Raw genomic sequence first — 27,402 nt, forward strand, 5'->3', positions numbered from 1 at the left:
CGCATGGGCTTAGTTGCTCCACAGCATGTGGGATCTTCCCGGACCAGGGCTCGAACCCGTGTCCCCTGCGTTGGCAGGCGGATTCTTAACCACTGCACCACCAGGGAAGCCCTGCTTCTTGCTTTTTTAACATTGCAGTATGTGATGCATCTTTCTTGATCTGAAAGAGGAAATTTGGGGTAACTGTTTAATATTTGAACATGTAAAATTATGGATGGAAAATCGATGTTTGTAAGTCCCAGTACTTCAGAGGGCTAAAATGTTACCTTTGCTTTCAAAGCTTTAAGAGTATATCAATATAAAAATTCAAAGACAGTTTATACATTTTTCCAAACCATAGTAGTATCAGATCTCTGTTTATCTAGAGTGGATCTTTATTGTCACTGTTGTCAAAGCCGCCTAAAGGAATTTTTTATGATGATGCCATCTGGGAAAATTGTCTAATTTGCAGTATTTTTCTCCAGGAAAATACAGACACCTCCCTCTCAAACCCAATTACTTATTAGCATTTTCCAAATGTGTGAACTACAAAAGACTGGGCAGCCATATACAGTGCTTTTACCTTTTACTAATAAGAAAAAATTTAACCAATGAAGAGTATAAACTCTTAAGGTGGTTATAAACTACCTCCTTAAATTTATACTAGATGAGCAAACCTTGCTATGTTTTGCCCTAATTGAAGCTTTCTATTTTCATAAAACTAGAGATAATCAAAGATTAAATTCCTGTAATGAATTCTGTATATGAAGATAAAGCAATTGGAGTTGTTCTGCAAATTCCAATGGAGTAGGTTGGGGGCAGAGGGACCCTTAGTTTCTCTGAATTTCATTTTGAAATTTAGATTCCATTGATTTGGAAGTATCTCCAAGTTGACAGCAAATTTAAGTAGTTTCTTCTTGCCTAGGTGGGAATTTGAAAGGCAAACTAAGATAATAAATGTAAAGATCCACTGAGTTCTTAAAACCAAGAAGCAGTATGGATCCAAGATATGGTTAATAGTCATTTTGCAATATTTTGTTTAATCACAAGGTTTTTTTCTGATTATGAAAGATATTAAAGGCCATTGTGAAAAATTATGAAAAGACTAAAATGTCCAAAAACTTAAATTATCTTTTTCAAGTTGTGAGCTGGTTAGTTCCCTGTGAGCCACAGAAAACTGATTATACATTAACAAAGTTTAGTGTTGTGATCAAATTAAAGATATGTGTCCTTCATCATTCCCAGCCAATCCATCAGCAAATCCTAACCAGTCTGTCTCCAAAACACATCTCAAATCCATCCATTTCTCCCCATCTTCACTATTACCCTGTCCACCGCCATCTCTCACTACTACAGTAACTTCCTGATTTCCTTGCCTCCATTCTTGCCGCTTTAATTTCCAAAGTTCCAGTGATCTTTCTACATTATTATCTGGCTCCCACATACCTTTCTGATTTCAGACCTCAATCCACGCTGCCCCTCTGTATTGTTCTGCAGGCACCCTGGCCAAACTTGTTCCCACCCTGGGCTTTTGCACTCTTCCCTCTCATTAGACCTTCTTGACATCGGGATCTCAGCTTAAATGCCCCGTTCTCGAGAGACCCTTCCCTAACCATTTGATCTAAAATAGCCAACCAGTCACCTCACCCATTCAGATGGTCCTGTTCTCTGCTTAGTCCTTTGTACAAGCTCATGTTTTTACTTTTTGTTCATTTGTTGTCATTCTCCAGTAGAATGTGAGCTCCATGGGAGCAGAGACCTTGTCTTTTGTCTTGATATTTTTACTGCTGTACTTCCATCAATGAGAGTAGTTCCTGAAACATAGTAGGCACTCAAGTAATTAGTTGAATGAATCGGTGAATATTATTCTGATATATTAATGGTATAAATACCAGTTATTGTGTTATCCAGTAGTTTATACCAGTGAATGGTTGTAGGTAATGGTATATGCTACTTTTACATGGCTAAAACCAAGTTGTCTTTTTTTTTTTCAAGAGTTTTTAAATAGTTATGCCTTCATTACTGAAGAGGGGAGGAAATAGGCTAATTATGTGTTTACTGTATACCAGTAAGTAATAAACATAATAAGTACTTACTATGTACTGGTACTTTGCATGTGAGTTAGATTGTATTATCCCCATTTTTACAGAGTTGGGACCAAAGTTCAGAGAAAGGTTAAATGATTTCCCTGCGAGATCTACCTAGTAAAAGCAGTGATAAGATTCAAAGTCAGATCTGTTCTATTACACAGCTCAATATCTCTTTGTTATCCTGTGTTTCCGGAAAGATACTGGGAGTTGTAAATGGTTGAGAGATAGTCAGAGGTAAAAGCGAGTTACATTTTTTGCAAAAAGGGAACTTCAGCCCATTCTGTTATAGATATACCACTTGTGTTAGCCCTGTGGTTTTCCCATAGTACCATCTGCCCTATGTATTTGAGAGTAGGCTTTAGGGTAAAAAATATTGACAGGGTGAATTTCTTAACACACGCCATCAGTAACATAGCAGTAATTCTTATTAAGGGAGGAGAAGTCAGGAAGAGAACCTATGTAGTTAGGAAAGATCCAGTCCCCTTAGGAGCGTACAAGCAATGACTACCGTTTCTTTATGTTGTTCTAACTTTACAGCTCTTGTTTTTTCAGTGCCTTTTGCCAGGTTGAGAATGTTCCTCGTTTGGATCATTTTTTCAGCTTGTTCTTTCAAAGAGCACTTCAGCCTGCTAAACTACATTCCAGTGCCTGTCCCAGTACACAACAATATGATGTTTCCAGTGCAGTACTTTTAGACAATCTCCCTGGAGTTCGGTGGCTCACACTTCCACAGGAAATTAAGGTAATCTTAGGCGTCATAAATAAGAATCAGAGCCACTTGCCATATATTCTTTACCTTCTCTCTCTTTTTTTTTTTTTTTCCTTAGGCTTTTTGTTATTTTCAGGGTTATGGGTAAGCGTTAAAGGGGCAATTGGTTGATAAGGTAGGAGGTTCAGTGCAGTGAACTTTTTCTTTCTAAATAGAAATTAGCTCTCTCATCTTACTTTAACATTTAAGCTTTGTTCAAACTTGGAATACTTTTCAGATATTGTAATTATATGGTGTGTCTTACTTTTGAATTTTGTGATTTAGATTTTATAATGCAGGGTCATCAAGTCAGGTAGATGAAATGACTGGCTAACAAATTAATAATAGCAAAATCTTTGTTTACATGAACATTTGTAATTAGCTTTTGCCCTGTGCCAGATATAGCTCACTAAAGGTAAGATTCATGATGGTTAAACATTATCAATGTGACTTTAGTCATTTCTGTACATCCCAAATAACTTTACTGTTGAATGATTGAAAAGCTCATTTCAGACATTTTCATCAACTGTAATGTATTTAGCCACAGCATTTGTAATAGTATTAATGAGGCACTATGCCATAGCAGTTCCCTGCCCATGAAGAAACCCAGGTTATGTTGTAGTAATATCCCAATTCAAGATTCTGCTCTTCATGGAATTCTACAATATATGATCAAACAAATGCCTTTTGAAGTTTAATAATAATTTAAACAGATATATCAGTCCCTTTGCTCAGTTTCCTCATCTGTAAAATGGGAACAATAATACTACCTACTTCATAAAGAAGTTATGAGTTATCACACATAAAATGCTTAGAATCATGCCTGGCACTTTGTAGTTGTAATTATAGCTGTGAGAGTACTATTATATAATGATTATTTGGAGGGAGTTGAGGGGTTAAAGCACATTTAAAGGAAACTTTACCTTCTTGTATTCTTTTTTTGTCCTTGCCTTTGTCAACTGCCCCCTGCTGCATTTTGTATCTCAGGCCAATGATTATCATTTTCCTAAATCATATAAAAACTAAAAAGTATGAGATAAAACTAAAAGTATGAGATATATAATTCTACTCCCATCAGTGTTTTCATAAGAAATCATAAGTGTTCAAAATAGATAGAATTTAACTAGATAACCTTACGTTTAAGATAGAAAGATGCTGTTTCCACAGTCTGTCTCATGCCCATTCTGGGGTCTTTTTCTTCTGAAAGATACAAGGCCACTTTTCGTGAGTCAGAGTTGCCATCTCATGAGGCCTGTCGGTCTGGTCTTGCCACGTTCTTTCCCCTGTCTCAGAATCTCTTCACTAAAGAAATCTCTTCCCTCAGAATATATAGTCTCTTCTGTGAGAGTAGAGGTACTTAATGTTTGTAGGGGCAAAGTCTTTAGACTTTGGATATATTAAGATTAAATATTATTTTCCTTCTAAGAGTTCTTGTTTAAGACATTTAAAATATAGCCTATTTTGGTCTTATAAATTCCATGTGAAGGCTACCTCCTGTATTCAGATTTCTTTTTTATTGGCGGTTTTTTCCCTTAATTTGACATATATTTGATTAAAAGGACTGTATGCTTTTATTTCAACCTAAAAGAATATCAATGTGAGAAATCACTGTGTGAATTCTACTGTATATATTTTTTAATCTTTTGACTTAAATCATACCTGTTGCTTATCTCACCAAAGCTCTGGTTGTCTTTGTCCTTGTTGAGTTGGACACTACTGTATGCAGATCAGCCTTCATTGTGCCAGGTACTCAGATTTGTGCTGTGCTTTGGGAATCCAGAAAAGTCCTCTGGATGCTCACAGTTTAGTTGGGTAGGTGGAATTAATACACGGGAAACAATGAGGATATAGCTTAGACATTTTCTATATTTTGTATTCTGGTTAAGAGAATTAAGAACAATATTTTTGCAAAGAGATAGATACCTTCTGATAAAGTGATCTAAAAGTCTCTGATGAATGTGAAGTTTAAAATACATAATAACCCTTAAAGTTTTTGTTTTTGTTTTACCAGCAAACTCAAAGAACTCACACACTTTCCTTTTGCCTTTGAGATTTCTTACTGTGTGAAAAGTAGTGGGGTTTATTGACTATATATATATTCTAATGGAAAATATTAAGGAATTTTATGCCTCGAGAAATCTAGTTAAAAACATGTGTGTGTGTAAGGTAATTTGTGCCTGGTAAATTTTAGGTGGAAATAGTTGGTTTTAACTTGGAAAAAAATGTACTTGTTCTGAGTTTAGTATATGATGAAGTTGCACTTCTGTTTTCTTTCCCAGAGAACTTCCTTATTTTGTTTGTTTGTCAGATTTTTAAAAAAATAATTTTTCCTAAGATACACTGGAATAATAAAGAGAAAAGATATTTTACTTTTTCTCTTAAGGAATATGAAGAAACAATTATAGTAACCTTGTATATTAGCCTGTAGAGTTCAGTAGCAGGAATAGCAACCTGTTAAACATTAATGTCTCTGAGATCAAAAATCACAAGTAGGTAATTTTCTTTTTGTCCTATAGTTTTTCACAAGGGAAACTATAGCCACAAGAAGGAGAACATGAAGTATTTGCTAGATGCAGAAAAAAGTAGGTCACAAATGAGTAATAAGTCATGCCATATGAAAAGCATTGAAAGGCATGACTAATGTTTCCACAGCTTTTGTCGTCTCAGTAAGACACATTTGTGAAACAGTCCTGCAGAAAGTGCCTTGGCCTTAAAAAACAAAACAAGGATTATTTTTCGCAAATACTGTATATGCTACAAGCTTCAACTGTCAATAGTTTCCAATTTATATATATGCATTACAGATTAAACTGCAGATTAAATTTATTCTGTTTTTTAATTTTGAATGCTTCAGGGAGGGACAAATACATGAAAGAGTTCAGGCAAATTCCATAGAAACAAAAGCTAAATCCTAAGTAAGAGATTTTTCTAATAACTCTGTAGGGTGGTTAAACTGTGCCAGATTCCAGGGGAACACTTGCCTTCATGATTTAATCCGTGAATAAAGATTAACAGTCTTTTTATACAAAACATAGGAGGGAGACAGAGAAGAATGTTGGATTCTTGGATTTTCCAAGAATCCAACTGTTGAAAAATATATAGGAAATAGAAAAATAAAAACAATTCATAATAGACTGGCTACATTCAGATTGATTTTTTTTCCTCTTAAGATTTTTAAAATGTTAAAAATTTTTCTGGGCTTCGCTGGTGGCGCAGTGGTTGAGAGTCCGCCTGCCAATGCAGGGGACACGGGTTCGAGCCCTGGTCTGGGAAGATCCCACATGCCCCGGAGCAACTAAGCCCGTGTGCTACAACTGCTGAGCCTGCGCGTCTGGAGCCTGTGCTCCGCAATGGGAGCGGCCGCGACGGTGAGAGGCCCGTGCACCGCGATGAAGAGTGGCCCCCGCTTGCCGCAACTGGAGAAAGCCCTCGCGCAGAAACGAAGACCCAACACAGCCATAAATAAATAAATAAACAAATACTTTAAAAAAAAATTCTTTTTTCTAACAGAACTGTAAAGCAGCTTTTTAACCTCATAAATTAGTTTGCATTGAGTACAGAGTGAAGCCCATTTTGCGATAACTGAGATTTAATTGAAAAATGCCTATAGGTTAAAATACATTAATTTTTTTTTTTGTAATCGCAAAACTTAAAAGCAAGATGTTCCATTTGGGGACATTTCTTAAATAACACAAAGGAGAGAGATATATTTATTCAATTCTTCAAGTAATTATTAAGCAATTTTATATGGTCATTACTAAAAAGTAAGTAATATGAGTTAAATGTTTGTGTTACTTTTTTTTTTTTCTCACATAGGTGGAATTAGACACAGCACTGAGTGACTTGGAGGCTGCAGATTTTGCAGAACTGGTAAGAGAAGCAGTGGATTTTAGGAAAGGTTCATTGTTGATTTCTTATTTTGTAAATCAGTCATTATTCTAAGTATTTTCCAAGGGGGCATGTAATAATCTTGGAATACATAACATTAGGTTTCTATATTGAAATGGACAAAATCTATTTTGCTTGCCTTAAGATTTTCTGTTCAGTTAAAAATATTTGTTACGTAATGTATACGTAATGATTAATTACATTAGTATCGTTTGGAACCGGGATTTGAGAGAAAGGATACACATGTAATATTGGCTGGTAGTATGGTTTTTGATCTTTTTAAAAAACTATTGATATATTTTCTAGCTCTGTCCACTAGAGCACAACTATCACCCAGGCCATGGTGTATAAATAATATTTCTCGCTAAAGGGAACCAAGACTCCTATGAGAAATGACTGATTCCAGATTTAGGGCTGACAATACAAGATAAGCCTGGCAACATCTTGTTATATCAGACATCCAGGAAGCTTTCAAAAAGTCATAGGGTTAATTTAGGGTTCAAGTAATCAGGAGAGACCTTGAAGAGGCTCCCTCTTGAGCATCTATAAGGACAATAACTTGAAGCACATCAGATATGTCTAAGTCCATGAGTTCATAATGGTACTAAAGAAAAAAAGAAAGTTCTTGGTCAACTTTGGAGGATGCTAAGGAACTAATACATTATTGTGAAAACCGGTAATTAAGGAAAAAGAATCAAACATTTATCTGCCTTTCCTGTCTGAACCATACCTCAAGGTTACCAAACAGAGATGAGGGGGAGTTTCTCTTTACGGAAGTGGTCTACCTAACATATCAAGAAAGAATGACAGAATTGGAATACCATCATTTTTCAGTTCCCCTCAGTGAGTTAAAGGATCTAAGCAATGATCATCAGCAGCTGTTAACATCACAAAAAGAAAGTCAGCCAGATAGTATGTGGTTCCTGATGGAAGCACACAAACCACCTATGAAATATACCTGATCACGCCTTCAGGTCTAACTACCAGTTTACAGGAAATACAGGGGAAGAAGGACATGTTAAATGACCCCATTTGGGGGAGGGGGATTGCAGTCTGCAAAACTCAGACTAGACACAACAGGACGGTTTCTTCAACAAATAAATTTGTTGAAGAAGGTGAGGGGGTGAGCGTGGGGTTAGGAGAAGCTGAGAGAGACCTATCAGTCATGAGACTCAAGAAACATATCAACCAATTTCAGTATATGGACCTTACTTGGATCCTGATTCAAGCAAGCAAAAAATTTTAAAACATCTATGAGACAATCAAGGAAATGAAAACACTGTTAACTGGATATTAGGTGGGAATAATTCTCTAGATGTGGTAATGATATTATGGTTATGTATTTTTTAAAGTCCTGTTTTAGAGATGCATTCTAAAGTATTTACAGATGAAATGATATAACATCTGGGATTGATTTTGAAATAATTCACCAGGGAGAGGAAAGAAGGAGAGAGGGATAGAGATGAAACAAGATTAGCTATGTACTGGTCATGTTTTAAGCTGGGTGATGATGGGCACATAGGAACTAATTATACTATATTTTTTTGTATATGCTAAAATTTTCAGTAATTAAAGTCTTTAAAAAGTAAATGGGAAGTTAGGAAGTAGAAGCAGTGAGGCTGGATCATTCTTCAACAGATTGCTGGTAAATGTGGGGAGAGAATATTAGCTTAAGGGGTGGCTTAGTCTTAGCTAAGATCCTGAGCAAATGGAAGGGTATTTTGTTTGTAAAAATAGTGGAAATTTAAGCAAGGTGAACTCTTCATAGGTCATAAATTTTTTCACTAATGGAAAAAAAAATTAGCTAGATACTAATCATTAGGAGCAGTTTAGATCTAAAATATTCAAATATCTGGGTTTTTAGGAACCTATATCCAATAGGTTTAATTAAAACTCTAATTCCTGCCTTTATAGAACATCATTTTAATGAGCAGTGGAACTAACTATGGCTAGAAAAAGATCTATTGGGATTCCTTGGGTACAACATCAAGACACAGTACATAAAAGAAAAAAGTTGATAAATTGAGAATGTAAAATGATACATTTACTTTGGAAAACAGTTTGGCAGTTTCTTAATAACCTAAACATACACCTACCATATAATTCTGCCTTTCTATTCCTATCTAATTACCCAAGAGAATTGAAAGCTATGTCAGTACAAAGACCTGTAAACAAATGTTCATAACAGCTTCATTTTTAATAGCCAGAGACTATTCAAATAACTCAGGTGTCCATCAACAGGTGAATAGACAAAACAAATTGTGGTATATTCATGCAATGGAATAATATTCAGCAAAAAAAATTGGCAGAGGGTGTTGATGGAACTGTTCTATATCTTGATTTGGTGGCACACAGCTGTACACATTTGTCAGAACTTGCAGAATAATTCACAGTGAGTTTTACCTTAATTTAAAGAAAAAGAAGGATCTATTCTAAACTTTTTGTGAAATTAGATTTAAGATTTAATCTTATATTTTAATTCTGTGTTCTTTTCTTTAGTTGTTTTAAATTATTATTAAGGTATAATTTATATTCAATACATTCTTCTATGCCGTTTTATAGTCAGTCCCTCTCCCTACCTCCATCCTCTGGCAACCACTGATCTGTTTTCTGTCCACATGGTTTTACCTTTTCTGGAATGTCATATAAGTTGAATCATATGGTAGACAATATTTTGGGTCTGACTTTTTTTAAGTAGGAAGTTAAAATATGTATTTTTATACAAATATTACATGAGTACATTTTTAGGGAAAAGTACAAACAACAAACATAAATCTAGCATTTTGCTTGACCACTCATACATCAAAACCAGCCCTATTCTTAGAGTTAACCATTGTTATCAGTTGATATATATTCTTGGTAACCTTGTATTTATGATCATACACTGAAGTAATTTTGTCTGATAATGTTCAGTATAGATGATGCTTTCACACTGCTAGTAGGCATATAAACTGATGCAACCTTTCAGGAAAGCAATCTGGCAAAATACGTTAAAAATATATATCCTCTGATCTCGGAATTCAACCTCCAGGACCTTATCAACTAAGGAAAATATCAGGGATGTAGACAAAATTTCTTTATAGGAATTATCTGCACAACACTGTTTATACCGTGAAAAATTACTGGACACAAATTAAAATACCACATTATGGAATCTGTTCAATAATACATCCATTAAAATCATGTTTAGAAAACTGTCTATTGACATGAAAAAATGTTCAAGATCATTTTCTAAGGAAAAAGCAGGGTCCAAAACTATACACATAAAACAGCTTGCCCACACCCGTTTGGATGGCTACCATTAAAAACAAGCAAACAAACACCCCAGAAACACCAAGTGTTGGCGAGGATGTAGAAAAATTGGAACCCCCGTGCACTGTTGGTGGGAATGCAAAACAGTGCAAATGCTATAGAAAACAGCATGGTGGCCCCCCAAAAAATCAAAACCAGAACTACCACATGACCCAGCAATTCCATATACTCAAAAGAATTAAAAGCACAATCTTGAAGAGATATTGGCACACCCACATTCACAGCAGCATCATTCGCAACAGCCAAAAGGAGAAAGCAATCCCAGTGTCCACCAACAGATGAATGAACAAACAAATAGACAAAAACCATGGAAAATACATACAATGGAACATGACTCAGCCCCCAAAAGGAAGTAAATTCTGACATAGGCCTCAACATGGTTGAACCCAGAGGACAGATACCACACTAGGTGAACCAAGCCCATCATGAAAAGACAAAGTAGGGACTTCCCTGGTGGTCCAGTGGTAAAGAATCCGCCTTGCAATTCAGGGGACACAGGTTCAATCCCTGGGCAGGGAAGTAAGATGCCACATGCCAACGGGCAACCAAGCCCACATGCCACAACTACTGAGCTCACGCGCCTCAACTAGAGAGCCTGTATGCCTCAAACTACAGAGCCCACGCGTCCTGGAGCCTGTGCACCACAGCTAGAGAAGAGCCGCAACTAGAGAGAAGCCCGCACACCACAATGAAGAGCCCGCATGCTGCAATGAAAGATCCCGCATGCCTCAAGAAAGGTTCCGTGTGCCACAAGTAAGACCCGACGCAGTCAAAAATAAATAGTAAATAAATCTTAAAAAAAAAAAAAAAGACAAAGTAGTGCACAATTCCACCCACAGGAGATGCCTAAAGTAGTCAAGCTCATAAAGACAGAAAGTAGAAGAGTGGATGCCAGGGGCTGCAGGAAGGTGTGGGGAATTGAGAGTTGTTTAATGGATACGGCATTTCAGTTTTGCAGGAGGAAGAGTTCTGGAGATTTGGTTGTCCAACAGTGTGAATGTACATAACACTACTGAGCTGTACACTTAAAAATGATTAAGATGGTAAATTTTATATTATGTGTATTTTACCATGATCAAAATTTTAATTAAAATAAAACAATTTTTAATTAATTAATTTATTTATTTATATTTCATGCTTTTTTAATATTACCGAACACCCAGTTAATCTCATTCCAGAGAAGGGTGACATTTCTGGGGCACAGAAAGAATGGTATTCACAGCTATTTCCCCAATCACATTTACTACCATGAGCCAAGAACATCCAGTTGATTGCTTAAGGGAATGTATCTCACCTGAAATCCTCTTGGACTGCATGCATAAAATAAAACAGTTTTTAAAAGCTTACCTATAGTGAAGCCAATCAGAGCTTCCAGACCCTCAAAAAGCTTCCAGTGAACTTAATACCTAGTTCTTAAATATGAGGACAGTAAAGCATCACAAGAAATATCTTTGACATAAAGGCAGTCAAAACAAATGAAAAAAGGTGGGCCTGATTTCTTTCACTGAGCATAATGCATTTGAGATTCATTCATGTTGTCTATATCAGTAGTTCAGTCCTTTTTATTGATGATAGTGTTCCATTGTATGATGATATCACAGTGTTTATCCATTCCCCAACTGAGGGATATTTAGATTTTTTCCAGTTTTCAGTTTTCCTTAGGTTTCGTTGTGTTTTTTTTTTTTTTAACTTACAAAAGTAATGCATGCATATTGGTTAAAAATAAATGCAAGCATGGTTATTAAAAACAAATGTCCTCCCTCCTCATCCCTCTCCCCCAGTTCCATCCCCAGTTAGAACTGCTCTTACAGTTTGGAATATATTCTTCCAGGCCCTTTTCTATACACATACATACCCCCATACAAACCAACACATATGTATATACATACATGTATATAATTGGGGGTGCTGTTTTTAACAAGACTTAGATCATAGTGAATATTTTGTTCCACAGCTTGCATTCTTTGCTGAACAATGTATTCTAAAACCTTTTGTGCTTGCTCATATAGATCAACCTTATTTTTTTAAACAGATGTATGATATTCTGTGATGTGAACATAACCTTATTTCCTTAACCATTTTCCATTGTTGAACTTTATCTCCAGTTTTTGCATATTACAAATTCTACTCTTAACTTTTTATACAAATATCTTGAATCTCTTGTTCAAGTATTTCTGTAGATTTCTAAAAGAGGAATTACTCAAAGAGTATGTGTATTTAATTTTTTTTTTTTACATACTGCTCAGTTGCCCCCAAATAGGTTGTACCAATTTGTACTTTCAAAAATAGTATATGGCAATATTGGATACTTTAGGGGATGTCCAGTAGAAGCATTTTGTCTTAGTAGATTTCTTTCAATCCCTCTTGGGGTAAGAAATCTTATGTTCTACTCTTAGATGTCTCTAATCAACATTATCTTACAAGAATCAAAAATAAGATTGTTCTCAGTCAAAAATAAATATATAGGCACCTTATGTCTCACCCTAATAGCCTAATATATTGATTTCTAAAGAAGGCACTATGAAAAGTTCAGTTACTACAAGGACCTGCTGTTCAGGGAACTATATTCAATATCTTGTAATAACCTATAAAGGAAAAGAATCTGAAAAAGAATGTGTGTGTGTGTGTGTAACTGAATCACCTTGCTGTACAACTGAAACACTGTAAATCAACTATACTTCCATAATAAATAAATAAATACTAAAAGAAGAAGAGATAAGTTACTTAAGAATGTAATTTCCATTTTAACTGTTGTAGCTTAACTAGGATTTTTTTAAATCATAAAAAATATATATATACATATATATAAAATTTTATATATATATAAATCCACTGTGGTTTTTTCCCCCAGTCTGAGGATTACTATGACATGAGACGGCTATATACAATTTTGGGCTCTTCTCTATTTTACAAGGTAAGTTGAAGCTTGAAATTTTTATATATGTCGTACTGCTATATGAACAGACCTAAAGTAAATTTTCTCAAATTCTTACAAACATGAAAAATATATTTATCTCTTTTTCTCTGAATGTAGGTACCATAAAATTTAGATCTTAAAACAAGACTTGTACCTACGTATTTACAAATACAATAAATATTTCTGGTTTCATTACATTTTAAAGCATTTACAAACGTGTAAGAGAGAAACAGTACTCAAAGAACCAAGTGTATATGAGAGAAGAGCAATACTACTTTGTTGATTTCCTTTTGCAATCATGTGGTTTTTTTCCTTATCTTCAGAAAATAACTATGCATCTTGTAAATTTTCTAACATTAAGTAGTTGACTTCCATGCAAAGCAAGTTAAACATCAAATGAATTTAAGTATTTTAATTTTTAAAAAAGATTTTTAAGCACAATATAAAACATATCTAAAGAAGAATCAAACAATACAGAGCTGTAAGCAGTGAAAAGTAAGTCTCTCCCCACCTCGACTCCTGCTTCTCCACTTTTCATCTTCAGAATTCAGTGCTTTTGTAATTTTGCCAAATTCTCAGGCTAGTGCTACTTAGAGGTGATCTTGCTTTATGCTAAAGTGTACCTGTTACAGACTTAAGTTATCCCAAATACTTGATGTCTAGTTGAAAAAAACATCTATTTTTACTATGTCTTCATTTATTCCATTTGAAACTGGAATATTTTAAGCCAACTGAAGAAATACCTATAAAACTCTTAGAACTATATTATAGAATTATTGCTTTATGTCACTAGTTGACTTTTATTCTCTGTGGTTAAATTCAAGGGTTATTTGATATGCAGTCATTTGCCTAAGGATGATCTTATTGATATTGCTATATACTGTCGCCACTATTGCCTACTGCCTTTAGCAGCAAAACAAAGAATTGGTCAGTTGGTAATATGGAGAGAAGTATTTCCTCGACATCACCTCCAACCTTCTACAGACTCAAACACTGAAGTCTTTCAGGAACCTGAAGGGAGGTATTTTTTGCTAATTGTTGGCTTGGTAAGTTTACCTTAGTTTTTCTTGGGATTTTTTTTTTTTTTTGCCATTTACAGACTAAATAAATACACAAACAAAAATGATAATTTAAAATTATAACCATGTCAAATAGTAATATTCAAACAAAATGTTATGTGCCCTTATTTCTTTTCGTTTGTATCCATTTAATACTCATAGAGAAATATTAATGAAACTCAAGATTTTAGCAGGTTCTTAAGATCTTTTGTTCCCATTTCTATAAAAACAGAGGTTTTATCTTCTAGTTTGCTTTGGGAAATAGACATGAAAAGAATATAGAACCAGAAACAGAATAAATATGTGATTGTAAATGAAAGGACTACCAATTATTGAGGCTCTTTGAAAGCTACCTTAGGGAATTCCATGTGCCAAAAGTGGCAGTTGATGGTATATCAGGATAAGGCAATGTGAGATTTGTTTTCAAGGGTGATCAAGAAGCATTGAGGATAACTAAGAAGGGGAGGGAGGATTTTTCAATAATCATCACACGATTATGCCCCATGCCCATATCTGTTTAGTATTCATAAATTTATATGTGCATGTTACATACAAATATTTTCATGTAGCTAAACCTATGTTAATTTTTTTTCTTATAGAGACATTATATGTTGTGTGTGCTATTAGAAGCTGGAGGCTGTGCATCCAAAGCTGTTGGGAATCCTGGACCGGACTGTATATATGTGGATCAGGTCAAAACAACTCTTCACCAGCTGGAAGGGTTAGATTCCCGCATAAATGAACGGCTAGCCTCTTCTGCAACCCCCTGTTTGTCTTGTGCTGACTGGTTTCTTGCTGGATCACATGAAAAATTAGATCATTTAACAACCTCCCCTATTCTCAGTCGGCTACAAGGTACTTCCAAAGTAGCAACCTCTCCAACATGCAGAAGAACTCTTTTTGGTGACTATTCCCTAAAGACACGGAAGCCCAGTCCATCCAGAAGTGGAGGATCTGACAGTGGTTGTGAAGGTGGAGAAGGTGTTGGCCTGAGTCCCCACACTGCAGCATCTCAGGGTTCTGATGGTTCAGAGGAAAGCGGGGCCTTGCTTAAGGTGTGTGTTCATTCAAGTGTGTACATTCTGGGAGCTAAGCTGTCTCCCCAGTCCTTACTTCTAATTGCAAGAGAATTTTTAATGGCAGATACTTCTTCATTTGCACTAGTGGTTTTAGTCACTGTTGGCAAGCCAACGAGTTAGGACCAAAGAAAGAAGAAAATATCAAGTAATAAAACATTACTAGCCCCTTGACAGCTAGGACATCTACTTGACAGTAATTACAAGTAGGGAAACTCTTTAATCCCGCTTTCCATGTTCAACTCTTTCTTTTCTATTCACAGTGATAACAGAAAACATGCTACTTGTGGGGCATTTGGTGGCTGATCTAATTAAATAGCCAAGAAAGTGTTCAGTAGAAACAAGAGAATCAGAAACTTTAAAAAATTATATAGATAGATAGATAGATTCGATCTCCTAATTCCAAACAATAGAGCACTCTTGGAGCCCTAAGTGGGTATATTTAGGAAGTACTCACATTGGTGGCACTCATTATCCAAGTCTGTGAAATCGGTAGGAAATATAGTCTAGGAGGATTTGGATAGACTTAAAGAGCCCTGAACAACTCCTAAAAGAAATTGAATTAATCTCTAAGATTCAGCCATTTAACAAATATTGATGGAACGTCTACTATGTGCCAAGGGCTATGCTACACAAAGGAGATAAAAAGATGAGTAAGATGCAGCTGTTGCCTTTGAGGAGTGCAGAGTCTAGAGAGGGGGACGAGTATGCATACATATAAATTGTAACAAAATTTGGTGATGGCTCCATTATGGCTCCAGTAGAAGGTTTACAGGGAGAACTGTCATGTCTTCCCATGACATGGCCCTCAGGTCGCATCACTGTTAGCATAGGATAAGCCAAGAGGTACAAATTAGCATCAAAAATATTTAAAAGAAACATTGCAAAATAGTAAGTAGTTCTCTTAGAAGGATTTTTAGTTTTACGTCATTTCTCCTGTTTGATTCCATTCTTAGATATAAATGGATCTACTTAATAATACTTTTTAGGTCACTAAAAAGAAGTCTGCTCTTCCAAATCCATTTCATTTGGGGAACCTGAAAAAGGACCTTTCAGAAAAAGAACTGGATAAATATAACACAATGAAGTAAGAAACTTCCTTGTTTTATTCTTTTTTCACTTAACTCTGTGTCTTCGAGGAAATGTTACAACGAAAAAGTGCTATTCCATAACATATAGAGATTTTATTCAACAAATGTAATTATGATATCTCTTACATATGAAAGGTAATAGCTATGCTATTTCTTTAATATCTTTCATTATACATATAGGAAACATACTCATGTTATAAGAAATAAAAAGCATACAAAGTAATACTTCAAAATGTGAAAGTTCCCACTTATGTCTCTTCCACAGGTAACCTCCCTTTTGTATGTCTAGTTTTTACATTAGAGTTTACTATTTTTAGACTCTGGTGGATGCTGTGTTTTTGCAGATAGTCCTTAGCCCCGGGTACTCATTCCCAGTGCTTGAGAGTGATGGCTGCTAATGGCTCATGCATGGCTGAGTCCCTCCCCTGGCCTTGTCTTATTTGGAAGTTTACTGACTCCGCCAAGGTTACAACCTCTCTCTAGGAGTAGCCTACATCTAATGACTAGTAGATAAGTAAGTACAAAGGCTTGGCCCCTACTTAAATTCAGGACAGCTCTAAAAGGCCATCCAAGCTTCCGCGTTCCCGGTGGTATCTGCTGAGACCTCTGTCTCAACTGTGGTACGGTTCAACTTCTCCCAGTGCTCAGTCCTTCAGTCTTACCCCCACAGGTGTTGTTTCCAAGCATCCCCCCTGATAAACTTCCTCCCTGCATATCTCCCGATCAGAGTCTGGGGCCAGAGAACTGAGCCTATGACACCCTCTTTAGAAAATAGGTGAAACCTCAAATTTACAGTAAGTAGGGAGTTCTCATGTAAAAGGAACTAAGTGAGAGGAGCATGTGTAACAGCTTAATTATTAAAATATGAAATGTTACATATTTACTTCTTGTTGGGCAAGAACAAGAACACTATTATGTGGTGACAAGCTGGTCTTCCTGAGCTTCGTCTGCTATTTAATTACAATGTCATGCATGGTATCAACTTGTGTAACAAACTCAATTGCACACTGTTTTTTTTTTTTTTTTGGCCGTACCACGCGGCTCGCGGGAGTTCCTTAACCAGGGATTGAACCCGCGCCCTCAGCAGCGAAGCGCAGAGTCCTAACCACTGGACCACCAGGGCATTCCCTCAATTGCGCACTTTTATTTGAACAAGTAGACATGTACAAATAGAATTCCCATTAAAAAAAAGAAGTTCAGAGCTACCGCCTTCTTGATCGTTGAAACATTTTATAATAAGTTCAAATATATATCTCACAGAGTTGTCAGGAAAAGCCTTTTTCCTGAAGTCAGGGCAAAAGCAAGGTAATTTGTCTACATAAAATAATGCACTGGAAATATTGATATAATGTGTTAAAATTTGGAATTTAATGCCTTCCAATATGATGTTTAACTTTTTAATAGTTAAAAATGTTTTTTAATCAAAGAAATCTAAATCAAACCTTTGTTGGAAGCCTGAAATACTTTCCCCAACCCTAGTCTTCCATTTAACAAAAACTACTGCTCTGAATTTTTATTACCTCCATATCTTATTTTTTAAATATGTATGTGTGTTATTTGGGCTTTATCTCTAGTAAAAAGAAACTCTTTTTCCAAGTTTATAACGTAAGTTTATATTATAACTTAACATAAATTTATAATTATGTTAAATTAAGCATAAAGTAATATGTGATGTAAATCATAGGCTCTCCTATTTAAAAGGATGCTACAGATGCATATTTATTCTCTTTATTAACATGGAAAGATCTTCAAACTATGTAGTTAATTTTAAAAGTGTGATATAAACCAGTGTGTAATATATTATCCTAATTTATATGTGTTTTTGTAAAATAAAAATATATAATATACTAAAAACAATAATATACAGAAAACATTTCATTCAGTGACAAAGTCCTATCCATTCTGCATGGATCCAACCCCTAATGATCCTACCCTAGATCAGGCTCCTATTCTCTCACCTGGTTGTATTGCAATGGGCTCCCATCTCCCAGCCTACCCTGAATCCATTCTCTGCTGTAGGAGTGACCTTTCTGAAGAACTAATCTGATTTAATCTGCATTCTTTTGAACAAATATTTGTCTTTCCAGTGAGTAATTGCTTGTTTGATGATTTTCAGACTTTCGGTTTATACCCTGAGTGAGTTAATAAACGCTGAGTTGATTTATGGTTTTCAAGCACTAAATCTGCTCATTTTGTCGTGGAGTTGTTTTCAGAGAAAATTAAAGAAGTTAACACAAATGTTAATTCTAAACTTCCCTAAATAGGAATCTTATTAATTAATGATTCCTATTAAGAATTAATGATTCTTATTAAGAATCATTTCTGTTCTATACCTTTTCTTGAATTTGGTGACCTCAGGATTAAAATGTATGTTTTACATTATTTTCCTTTTTGAATAATTATAATTTTTTTCATTTTGATTATTTTTTACTTGATGGAAAAAATATCAGCCACCAGTGTTAATGAGCCAACCACCCTATGGAAAAGTATGAGAAAAATTTGTAGATGATCTCCTTCCCTGCCTATCCCTGGTCTCTAAAGAGAACCAAGAGCGTTAGTTAGTGATCAAAAGTTATTCTGATCTTGCTGCCTAATTAACAATTTAACAGGAATTTGGTTATCATGGATGACTGAGGCAGTATTTAGGCTAAGAGCTGAAATATGCCTTTGCTTTGCCTCTGTGCTATGGCTGGAAGAAAAATCAACTAAATGAATTTTTTTAATAGACATTAGAATGAGAATAGAGCAGCCTGAGTGTTTGAAATGCAGATGGGGAATTGCTGTCCATTTATTTAAAGATTGCCAATCAGGAAAAAGCAAGGTATAGTGGAGTAGAGTCAGTTAAGCTCTGACACTTAGCTATGTGGCCTCAAACAAGTTAATCCAAGTCCTCTGAACATTGATTTCCTCACGGTTGAAATGAGGATAGTAATGTTTAATATCTTACAGGGTCCTTATGAGAATTAAGTCTAAGGTATTTTAAAGCACCTACCCTGGAACATAGAAGACATTCAGTATATGATAACTATTGCCATTATTTCATTGTTGCTGTTATTGTCGCTCTTTAGGTCTTCTTACTGCTGGTAGAAATAAGCAGTATTTATAGGTTCTGCTGGCCTGTCTGAGATCTCAGTAGGGGAAGAAAGGATGGAGAAGAAGAATGGAGAAGTGAAAATAGTAAGAGAACATAGAAGAGAAGGAAGACTGTAATGATAAGAAGTAGTAGAATACTTCTAGCAATTGCCATGGTATTCTAGAATATTAACTCAGCTTTGCAGTTGGTAATAATAATTTTATTTTTCTTTAGGATCATCAATATGACTATTGTCGTAAGAGACTTTAATGCTACTAACTGAAAAGCTTAGTTTATTGGAAGGTGTTTTTATTTGTGGTCCACGCTAGACATATCTTGTTTATGGCTTGTAGATATCTGGGCCAGACATGGGCTGAGTTATTCATTACCAACCATGGAAAAAGAGGAGTTTAGCCAGTCTGGGTTGTTTAGCCAAAGGATGATTAAGTTACTTGCAAACGAATTGGTGTTTATTTATCCTTGCATGACATGTAGTGTTTGCCTCCATTAAGGGAATTGATAATAGCCCTAGCCTGTATTTCAGATAAGGAGGAAGAGGAAATTCAATGTTTGGCCTAGTTTCCCTTCCCTAATTACACTCCTAATATTCTATTGTAGTTAAAAGCTTATTAGATGTCTACAACATTCAAAAAGAAGCAACATTTTTAAGTTTACTTCTAATATCTTTTTTTTTTCTTTTCAAGATTGACGTCTGGTCCTGAGAACACACTTTTCCACTATGTCGCCTTAGAAACAGTGCAAGGGATCTTTATTACTCCTACCCACGAAGAGGTGGCACAGCTAAGTGGCTCTATTCACCCTCAGCTGATAAAAAATTTCCATCAGTGTTGTCTCTCCATTCGTGCAGTTTTCCAACAGACATTGGTTGAAGAGGTAGGGCACTGCTATAAATATAATTTTCTGCCAGTTTATTTCCAGACCTCTAAATATTCTCTCTAAAACTCTTTAATCAATATGTCCAGCAATGACTGTTTTCATTTATTTTTTTTAACAGTCATTCCATCTACCTTGAATGCCAAAGGATTATATTCACTGTACTTAACTTTAAAACTTTGTTTCATAATTCTGAGTTTGATGTCCCAGATTACTATTTCAGGAAACAGTGGACCTGTGTGTTTTCTATAGCAAAGTACAACATAGTAGTTTGTAATGTAAAGTTGCCTCCCATATTTGACCCAACCATTTCTCAGACAGTTATCTCTACCATTTGGTAACTGATAATTCTTTAAGTATTCAACCAGCAGGATAAGATATTTTGGAACAAAATGGAATAAAGTATAGCAGTAGGCGCAATACTGTTATGTTTCAGCCACTTGGTTGGTTGGTTGCTTGCTTGCTTGCTTGCTTGCTTTTCAATCCAGGATGAAGTTTTATTTGATATTGTACCTCTGGATAAGTAGTAATGTTGTATACAATTAAAATATCAATTAGATAGTTTTAATAGCAGGGAAAGATAAGTGTTGATTTCTTGAAAAGGATAAACATACAGAAGTTTATTTGTGACTGGTCAAACATCATACTGCCAAAAAAAAAAAAAAAAATCTCCCTGAAGAATGATTGTAATGTACATAGCAACACGTGTACTAAGGATGCTAAATTTGTGAAGAATTTAGGCTTAAAGGTAGAAGAACATTGGGCTGGGAGTAAGGAATCCTGGACTGAGCCTTATTAACTCTTCCTATTTTCTCAGCTATAAAGTGAGTGAGCTGAATCATATCATCTCTTAGGACTCATTCAGCAGTAAAATTCTTTGTCTTACAGGATTTCTTCTTCGAGCTCTCAGAAATTGGTATTCAACAAAATGTTATGTTTGACTATATATGTCTATGTGCTTTGCATTGTTAGGCTCCTCCTTTCCTGTTTAACATACTGATAGATTCTATAAGGTTTATTTCATTAACTTATTTAGTAATATTTGGTAATATAAATTAGGCTTCCCCATATTATTTAAATATTGAGGTACCTACTACACGCCAGATACTACTCAAGATGCTGGGGATACAGCAGTGAACAAAACAAAGTCTTTCCTCATGAAGCGTGTATTCTAACAGGGGAGGCTAATGAATTAGCAAGCAGTGTAATATATCAGGTAGGGTAAGTTTCAAGAGGAGTAATAAAACAGAGTAAGGTCGAGAGGTGGGGGTTACTATTTTGAAAGATGCCTCTGATCATGTCAAGTAATATTTGAACAGAGACCTGAGTAAAGTGAGGGACCAAGCCATGTGGCAGATGTGGAGGCACAGCTTCCAGGCAGAAGGAACAGCAAGTACAAAGCCCCAGAGGTAGGGTGGCTGAGAGATCCCTGGAATGGGCTGAGTAGGGAGGAGAGTGGTAGGAGTTGAGATGGCCAAGGTAGCAGGGCCAGGTCATGCATGGCCCAATAGATTAGGGACTCTGGGCTTTGTTTGGAAGAAGACGGGAGGTTCTTGGACAGTTCTGAGCAGAGCAGGGACGTGATCCTTAGTTTTGAAAGGATCCCTCATGCTACTGTGAACGAGCTTGTAGGGTAGAGAGGGTGGAGGCAGGGACCAGTTAGGAGCTGTGGAAATTCTCAAAGCAAGAAGTCAGTGGCTTCTGGATCTTGAATATATTTTGGAGGATGAGCCGAAAGGATTTGCTGATGTCTTAAATAAGTATTTTGAGAGAAAGAGCAGAATCAAGGATCACTCCACTGTTTTGGCCTGAGCTTTACAAAAAGTCTTTATGTTCCAAATGAGTCACTGGTTTGCTAATGATTTAATCAGTGGGAAATTTAGAGTATGCTTCAGAGAAAGAGTCAATACTGCTTTAAGTATATGTGTTTTAAGTATATTACAAAATCATCTATTCATTTAGTAACTCATTAGTAATCTGTTCATTAAGCACCTACTGTGTACCAGGCACAGCTGCTTTCAAAGAATACAAAGATGAATAGCATATTTTGTCTGCCCTGGAAAAGAGATTTTAATGTACTGGGAAAAACAAACCTATAAACTGCTGATATAATATAGCGTAAATACTAATAAGGTAGGGCTGTGAACAAAATGTTCCCTTGGAGAGTCAAGAGAGACTTTATCCGTGAAGTCTCTTTTAGGAGATGGTACTTAAAGTAAGTATGAGGGGACTTCCCTGGTGGCACAGTGGTTAAGAATCGGCCTGCCAATGCAGGGAACACAGGTTCGAGCCCTGGTTCAAGAAGATCCCACATGCCGCGGAGCAACTAAGCCCATGCACCACAACTACTGAGCCTGCGCTCTGGAGCCCGCGAGCCATAACTACTGAGCCTGTGCACCACAACTACTGAAGCCCACGTGCCTGGAGCCCGTGCTCTGCAACAAGAGAAGCCACAGTAATGAGAAACCCGCACACTGCAACAGAGTAGCCCCCACTCGCCGTGTGCAGCAACAAAGACCCAACACAGCCAAAAATAAATAAACAAACAAATAAATAAATAAATGTATAAAAAATAATAATAAAGTAAGTATGAGAAAGAATAGAAATTTTCCTGCAGGTAAAGAGAAGAATGTCATTGCAGGCACTTAAAGTATTACGATCAACCAATTCAAATCTATATATAAAACGTTTTAAAGTAACACTATTAATACCAGTTAATACTAATAATACCTATTAATTTACAGAAGAAGAAAGCACTAAATGGTGGAGATCATTCAGGTTCTACAAATTCAGTGACTTCTCTTAACCCTGTGAAAGAACATGGTGTATTGTTTGAATGCTCACCTGAAAACTGGACTGATCAGAGAAAAACACCACCAGTTATGGCTTACTGGGTAGTAGGGTAAGTGGAAAAAAATATTAAAAAGTGACAGAAAAGTGGTAATGGAGATAAACATTTTCAGATATAGGCATGGAATTATTAATCTAACTATAATATTTTAATGTATTTTAGAATTTTATTTCCTAAGTATCTCCTTTAAATTGCTCCCAACTCTTTTTCTGTTAAAAAAAAAAAGAAGAAAACTTATTCAGTTATCTTACAAAATTGTATTAGTCATACACTAAAAGGTAATGAGCCCATACTTTCACTGCTATTTCCTTCTCTCTGTCCCTACTTCTTTTCTTCCCTCTCTCCTCCTTTCTTTCCCTCTTCTCTTCCCCTCTCCTCCTACCCCCAACCAACTACAAGACCCTGCCCTCCCTGGCCCCTGCCCACCTGTCTGTTTCCACCTCCTGTCACTCTCTTCCTCCGTCCACTGTGCACAGTCACATTGGACAGGGGATGGTCTGCTTCTTCACCTTTGCATATCTGGCTCCTGGATATTCAGACCAGTGCTAGCATGCCATCGCCTGTTAAAGAGACAAGCCATGATCTCTTGCCCACATTAAAGTGGCTACTCGGTTATTCTCTGTTCTACCGCCCCTTTATTCTTAATTTGCTTGTTTGTTTATGATCTTTCTCCCCCTCACTAGAATGTCAGCTCTATGAGGTCAGGAATTGATCTGTCTTGTCCACCACTGGCACCTGCAACAGCACCTGGCACACGGTCACTTGATAAATATGTAAGGATTTAGTAAATGGAGCTGCGCTTGGCAAAATGTGGTGGTGGGTAGGTGGACTGAAAAACACAAAGCTAAACACAGTCATTGCATCTGATGGTCTTACATCTAGCAGAAGAAATACGAAACATGCTTAAATACCTATGTATATATGGATACATATTCTATGGAGATAGAAAGATAGCTGGCTATATATAGTAAAGTAGGTAATACAACCAAACACTCTGGGAATTCCGAGGAACGGGGGGAAATTTAAGCTGAGATTATAAAGAAAGGCTTAGAGGTTCCATTGATCTGCTTTAGAAAATGAATTGGATTTGGATAGAGCATTCTAGGAAAAGGATGGGATGAATAAAAATCCAAACAAAGGGAAATCATAAGGCATGGCAGTGAGTAGACTGGTTTGCTAGGATGGTAGGGGAATGGCATATGGAAAGATGAAGTGAAAGATCAAGCTGGAAAGCTAAGTTAGGACCACTGCAGAGAGCCTTCAATTCCTGACTAAGGAATGGAATTTTGAGGGAAATATTGAGCCACTGACAGTTCTTTGAGTTGCGGTAGAGAATTGGTGGAGGAAGGAGCACAGAGTAAGGTGGGACTAATGTTACTGGACACCTATCATATAATACTAAGCTGTATGACAAACACTTTACAAATGTTATCCAAAGCAGTAATTCCCATGTGCTGGTCCACGGGATTTAGAATCACCTGAGTCACTTATTAAAATCAGAGATGCCTGCATCCCACCCCAGACCTACTGAACCATAATCTATGGGAGTGGGACTCTGTATGTTTAGTAAGCTCACTTGTGATTCTGATGTGTAACCAACCAAGTTTGGGAGCATCAGCATGATCAAAACTCAGTGTAGTGTGATCAGAGCTGTGCTATTGGAAGATCAAGCTGGGAGCAGCAAATGAAAACGGTGTGGACACAAGAGAGAATAGAGATAAGAAGACCAGTTAGGCACACATGCAGGTGTACAGTGGAGCCTTAACTACATTCACAATTGGAATTGAAAAAAATCAGTAGGTGTTGAATTATGACGAAGCTGATCTATATAGAATAGAGAAATTTAAGGAAGTCAGGCAGAACTACACCTGATTTAAATGGCTTGATTTGTATACATTAGTATTGATTAAATAGACTAAAATTTTTAACTCTTTAAGACAATCAAAGTTTCAATGTTAATCCCAATTCAATGTCTAATAACTATTGTACTTAGAATGATGGTACACCATTGGCTGTATTGTAATAATAATGACTAAATTTAATACTTTAAAACTGAGGGACATGATTATACATATTGATAAAACAGGCTTTTTACACTCTGGAAAAATAAACATAATTGACCTAAGGCATATATTATTTATTTTATAATAAATCTAGCTGCATTTCCCCCTACTGTAGATTTAGATTAGTGGTTTTGAATTTACTACTTATTCTTTCAGAAACAAAAAAATTAAGTAAAATAAATTGAAGAGTTGGAGTCTTTTTCCTTTGTTTTTTTGTTTTTGGAATTTCTGAAATGAGTGTGTTCTTTTCCTCTACAGGAGGCTCTTTCTTCATCCCAGACTTCAAGAACTTTATGTCTGTTTTCATGACTCAGTCACAGAAATTGCCATTGAAATGGCTTTTAAATTGTTCTTTGGATTAACCTTGTAGCTGTGTTTTCTTGATGTATAGCAACACTGTGCACAGACCATAAAGTAGTGTTAGAACTGCTGAAATCCATTCACAAAGAGATAAGGTTTAACTTCTTTCCACTATTCAATACTGAACATAAGATTGTTAAAGACTGACATGATATGCTGCTGGATTTGATGCACTAAATCTTATTGTGAGACTTTTGAAGAAGATACTTGATCAAAATATGAAGAAGGGATTGTTAACTTATTTCCATTTTGGTATATACCATTAATTTATTTACTAGTTTGAAATAATGTGATGTGTTTTATGTAAAATTAATATAGGAATGTTTATCTGGGAAAAATACCCAATTCGTTGTATATTTTTCTCAAGACTAATATTGATATCTGGCGAAACAATCATGAAATTGGGAGGCGGTGACCAGGTTCTGTAACTGATTAGTGCTGTGACCATGAGCAAGTTGTTGTACCTCTGTGAGCTCAGAGTTTTCATGTACAAATGAAATGATTGCTTTGAGGTGTCTAAAGACCCTCTTAAGTATAAAATGTGCAATTTTTTCCCTCTTGCTTATTGTTTGGTACCTAAATTTGTAATGTCCAAGTACTGATTCCTTCTTAGATCAGATACTTTTCTTTAGTTTAGGTGTTTTAGTAGATACCTCACAATGGGGGAAGAGAGGAGTGAAAATTAAACTTCTTTTTTTATTTATTTGATTTTCTTTACTCTTCCAGGTCAGTTCTATTTTGACTAGGATATATTTTTTTAAACTATTTGTCCATAAACTTTCATTGTTTTTCTCTTTGTTGAAATATATTCAGGTATACACACATTTTATGCAAGTTCATGAATCTTGGGAAAGTTGTATGTAAATATTTTTTAAAAACCTAATTATGTTGAAAACACTGAAAAAGTTGACTAAAGAAATTCTATGGCGACTTCTTTTGTTCAATACAAATTTTTGCCTTACAAATATGGATCATTATGTATTGGGTTTTCCCAAAGAGGGACATTTTAATGAACAATAGTTTACTTGACTTTGAGTAGAGAAAGAAAATTACTAAGGTGAGAATTTTCATTGGCTGTCAGAATTTGGTGGATTGAAAGAAAGGAAGAACATGACAATTCTTAATTGACATTTACCCAGTGGATTCTACTGAAGTCTCAGATGCTCCCAAGACTTTATAATACTGGGTTCTTTCTTCTTCAGGACTTAACTTTGGAAGGCAAATTATGTCAGCACATCTAAAGCAAGTCCCTGCCTTTCCCCTACCTCAAACGTGAGACCTCCAGCTTACTCTGAATTAACTGCAAAATGTAGTCGATGCACCATTTGAAACATTTGGTCTTAGAAGAAACACTATTATCCCTCTGTCATGAGTTTAAGAGATTTTCACCCAGGCGTTTAAGATGCAAACCATTATACTTGTCCCATTAGTGACTTGTGGGCCTTAATTTTGGCATTCAAAACAGGGAAAGAAACTTTGGTTCTTGAAATGTAGAAAATGCCTTGCAATATCCTCCCCCTTAAGATTATAATATTGGTCAAATTGTAGACAGACTCTTTACTACTGTCTTAGGACTGCTTGTGTACATATATAGGTATTGAGGTATTCTTTAAAAGTATTTAGTAAATGTCTTAAATTTCTTGATGTGTCCTCCAAAACACCATGAGCTATTTTTAATACTGAGAATTATTCATAAATGCAGCTATTGATCACCTCAGATTTTCAAACAGACTGAACTAAGACTTGGGATTTTACCATCAGGACCTTTTTGTTTCATTTAATGAAATTTTGGTTTGTTGGACTGCTTTCCTGGTGTCAAAGAATCATGAGACCACCATTTAATAACTGAAATAAAAAGACAAAGCAGACTACTGATGGTAATAAGGGCGAAGTCATTTGCAACATTGTAGATGTGCTCTGTAATGACCATGTTGCAGAGACATTGCATTTTTAAGAAATAAAACCAGGGGGGCTTCCCTGGTGGCGCAGTGGTTGAGAATCT

At 35.9% G+C, this 27,402-nt stretch overlaps 1 protein-coding gene across 8 annotated transcripts in view; it reads left to right on the forward strand.

Annotated features, from left to right (window-relative positions):
* The window catches only part of INTU (inturned planar cell polarity protein), an 84,675-nt gene extending 58,715 nt beyond the window's left edge, over positions 1–25,960 (forward strand). For 3 of the 8 annotated variants that reach the window (XM_057547333.1, XM_007172381.2, XM_057547335.1), the window contains exons 8-16: positions 2,622–2,811; positions 6,634–6,687; positions 12,869–12,931; positions 13,759–13,980; positions 14,592–15,047; positions 16,058–16,155; positions 19,937–20,126; positions 22,871–23,028; positions 25,299–25,960. In XM_057547333.1, coding sequence (XP_057403316.1) covers positions 2,622–2,811; positions 6,634–6,687; positions 12,869–12,931; positions 13,759–13,980; positions 14,592–15,047; positions 16,058–16,155; positions 19,937–20,126; positions 22,871–23,028; positions 25,299–25,410 — 1,543 coding nt within the window. In that variant the 3' untranslated portion in view covers positions 25,411–25,960. Of the gene's footprint in view, positions 1–2,621; positions 2,812–6,633; positions 6,688–12,868; positions 12,932–13,758; positions 13,981–14,591; positions 15,048–16,057; positions 16,156–19,227; positions 19,280–19,936; positions 20,127–22,870; positions 23,029–23,660; positions 25,266–25,298 lie in introns of those variants that run through there. The other 5 variants (XR_009008438.1, XR_009008439.1, XM_057547332.1 and 2 more) reach the window with 5 other exon arrangements.
* The last annotated feature ends 1,442 nt before the right edge of the window (positions 25,961–27,402 follow it).

Source organism: Balaenoptera acutorostrata, chromosome 5, assembly GCF_949987535.1.
Source record: "Balaenoptera acutorostrata chromosome 5, mBalAcu1.1, whole genome shotgun sequence".
Classification (NCBI taxonomy): domain Eukaryota; kingdom Metazoa; phylum Chordata; class Mammalia; order Artiodactyla; family Balaenopteridae; genus Balaenoptera; species Balaenoptera acutorostrata.